The sequence below is a fragment of the Opisthorchis viverrini genome (assembly GCF_000715545.1).
Source record: "Opisthorchis viverrini unplaced genomic scaffold opera_v5_272, whole genome shotgun sequence".
NCBI classification, from domain to species: Eukaryota; Metazoa; Platyhelminthes; class Trematoda; order Opisthorchiida; family Opisthorchiidae; genus Opisthorchis; species Opisthorchis viverrini.
In genome coordinates, this window is record NW_008751930.1 from 564,854 (window position 1) to 568,222 (window position 3,369).

The following is a 3,369-nucleotide window of genomic DNA, read 5'->3' on the forward strand; positions in this document are numbered from 1 at the left end:
TGTCACAACTGGTAAAGAAACGTCAGCAAGCCGATCGACAATCTTGATAAACCGACTGAAAAACCACGTGGTATACGGCCATGGCTACAATTACGGGGCGGCTTGTGACAACTTGGACTCTTAAATGCCAAACGTAAAGGGCACGTTCTTTTTCCATCCCATGGAAAACTAAAACTAGCACCAAATGTGATCCAGAAGTATTTTACTTGCTTGGCAACGGCGCATAGGTTTGACATGAACTCCCATTCAACGCATTTTGTTTCTCTGATACTGTTTCGTTTCCTGTTTGTACAATCACATGCAATAGGCTACTCACCCGACCTTTCGTTTTTTTTGTTCAAAGTCGAAATGGTGAAGAAAGTCTACATGACGGCTATAAGTCAACTGCTACAGTTTGGTTTGAATACCAATCACGTCTCTACATTCACACCGCACCGAATCAATACCGAAAGTGAACTGTACTCATCTCTGAGTGAAGTTCTATTCAAATAACTGAGTGATTCTTATACTGATCTAATGGCATGAATCGATGGCGCACAAGCAGTACTCTTGATAAGAGAGGCGAATGACAGAAAAACTTCCAAAGTTAGTACAAATTGACATTTTTTAAAAACAGGCACAAAAACTCACCAGATGCTGCACTGAAGACGACACCAAAAACCAGGGCCACAATAAGGCTTACTGGTGTGTAGTAAAGATACGATATTGAGTAGAAAGTTCGGGTTCCAGTCGCAACTTGTGTGATGTTGGTCACATTCATCGAGCAGTTGACTGTGGATAGGGGCAGAGATGGCACCGGAGGTGGGTACACAATCGCGCCTATACATAGCCAGATACCAACGGTTAGGCTGGATAAGAGAGCTGCTATACCACCCTGGAAAAAGGACAGCAAGGAAGACTCCCCAGCATTATCGAGATAACGGTTAATTTCACCCAGTTACTCAAAACATCGTTTGAGAATTTTATGAACTTTAAGATGATTGGTAAAAGGAGACGTAGCTCAAGCAATCAATAATACAAGTGAAAGGAGAGAAACCCTTCGCTGCAAAGTCGAACTGAGCAGTTACAGTGTCTTGGACAGGAAAGTAAACATCTCATATGCACATAGCCTTCAAAATGTAAACATTCTCTCGCGATCTCTTGAACTTTCCTGGATATTCATTGACTATTACACAATAGTAAACGAACGCCGCAGTGCGGTTCCGCAATAAACTCCACCTTCCATCAGAAGCTTGGCCACTGTCCATAGACTACCCGCAGGATTCATCAGTAGTATCCTTCGTTATACAAGTATCCCAAACCGGAACTCAATGCCCTAGTAATTCTTCCATACAAAAAAGGCAAATCAGTGAGGATGAAAGAATTGGTTACGTCGGTGAATGAAGAACGTTGTTGACCACATCAATCGAGGAACTAATCAGGATATTTTGAAACGTCGACTTTATTGAATACCTTACATTTCTGGTAAATTCTAAGATACCTTACAGCCAAATATTCGAAAAAGTTAGTATGTTTTACCGTTGCTTCCCTATTCCTCCAGTGCTGTGGAATGTATGCTGATTCATTTGGGTACTCGTTAGTAGTGAAAAACAGCAAATATTTCAAACCTCCAGAACGTGAAGGCTGACCATCACGTGACAAATCCAGACTTGCTTGAATCCAAATATACAGCGATTTCATGAAGCGAATGTTCAGGTGCAGCCAAGGAACGTTGACGTTTAGTCTACTTGTTCTCCTGATAGTTCAAGTTGTGACGATGATATGAACAGCCGTGCTCCGGTCCCTGATTTCGAAATGTCCACGGCCGCAATAGCGGAGTTGACCGCAGAATTTGAATCTAACAGCAACAGGCGGAAAATGGATGTCCGTTTTTAGGCATAGACCTAGGAATCTAGAAACCGCGGCCATCCGGCTAGTAATTTAATCACAAATGACCAACCACAGATATGAGTAAATCGCATTTGGACGGGATATGATGTTAGTGATTCCTAAACCATGGATTATGAATCACGTGATCACAGATTGACTAACTCCTCTGGTGTCGACTACTCAGATGAAGGCTCCAGTCGTGATGTGAATTATTCTCACTTTTGGGCTGCTTGAGGTTTATTGACTGTTTGAAGGGATTTGGGAACCGCCAAAGATAACCTAGAAGCAAGAATAATTCGCACGGTGAGTGATTGTTCCGTTGGATAAGTCAACACTCGAGGAGGAAATCGACGCGCGATTGGGTGATGTGAAATCCGTGACTGAGGAGACCTTTGTGAGCTTCAGAGGCAATCTAGACATTATTCATAGACACACAGGGCAACAAGGCATAAACTGAACATACGTATTGGTTCACGCAGGGCACAAGAATTCCAAGAGTGAAAATAGCCAGGATGGGACCACCGACCGCACCAAACAAGCCGTAGGCGAATGGCAAAATATTTGAGCTCATTAGGTCGAAGAGGAATGCTAGTCCAACCGTGGATAGACCGACGATGGCAGCTAAAATTGAGTGATAAATGGATCTGATTAGTCTCGGAACATCTTCTAGAACAGCCTCTCAAAAACTACATGGAGTTAAGTGGCTGGATGAGGCCAGTGATATGATGAAACAGAGCATGGGTGTTCTCCCCTCAGATGATGGACAGACCAATTCAAACATAGATTCAGTTCTGCAGATGGGCACCAAAAAAGGCCAATCTTGACAAACAGAACTTTGAGTCAGCCATAGTGAAAATAGAACCGCGGAATGCTAAGAATCGGTAAAACTGATGATATCACAACCTTCTAGTGAACAGTCCAGAGGCGTCAGACAAATCAATCATATCGTTAAATCGATATGAACACGTTCACTTGGTCAGAAGCGGTAATTCAGTGTGGGCTCGTGAGGCGGTCGTGAAACGTTTCCCGTATGTCGATTTTCGAATTCCAAACTTCGACATGGCCAAGGATTTACACTGCTGCTAAGCTCTAACGAGGGCAAAGGTCAAGTTCAATGGACTTAGTAGAAAAACATGGCTCTTCGTTTCTGAAGTGGGTACACGCCGGGTACCCATGACTTTCCACACATCCAGACCTTAGTGACAAAAATCTACAAACGCTATTCGTTTGTTTGAATATAAGAAACGGGATAAAACATATGGTGGGAGTCAAACTTCTTCTGAGACAAGTACGAATTCGAACGATTTGGCCCACCTTTTCGTCGTAAAGGGGAAGTCGTGAACGCTGCAAACAGCTCAAGCAAGTCATCAAACTAGAATTCAGTGTCCTTAACAAAATTTGCATTAGTGTGGTCTTTGGAAAGGAGAGCTATGTAGGATCTCATTGGGCCCCATTGGACCCCGGTTCGCATTCCTGCATGGGTAAACTGGCTGCCAGCAA

At 43.3% G+C, this 3,369-nt stretch overlaps 2 protein-coding genes across 2 annotated transcripts in view; one reads left to right on the forward strand and one right to left on the reverse strand.

Annotated features, from left to right (window-relative positions):
* The window catches only part of T265_09393 (hypothetical protein), a gene marked incomplete at both ends in the record, with an annotated part of 29,806 nt that overhangs the window by 4,744 nt on the left and 21,693 nt on the right, over positions 1 to 3,369 (reverse strand). Inside the window, 2 exons of the mRNA XM_009175437.1 lie at positions 631 to 874; positions 2,333 to 2,513. Coding sequence (XP_009173701.1) covers positions 631 to 874; positions 2,333 to 2,513 — 425 coding nt within the window. The remainder of the gene's footprint in view (positions 1 to 630; positions 875 to 2,332; positions 2,514 to 3,369) is intronic.
* T265_09394 (hypothetical protein) lies at positions 2,508 to 2,693 on the forward strand (the record flags this gene model as incomplete). Its single annotated transcript, XM_009175438.1, has 1 exon — positions 2,508 to 2,693. One exon carries the CDS (start codon positions 2,508 to 2,510, stop codon positions 2,691 to 2,693), a length of 186 nt encoding a protein of 61 aa, XP_009173702.1.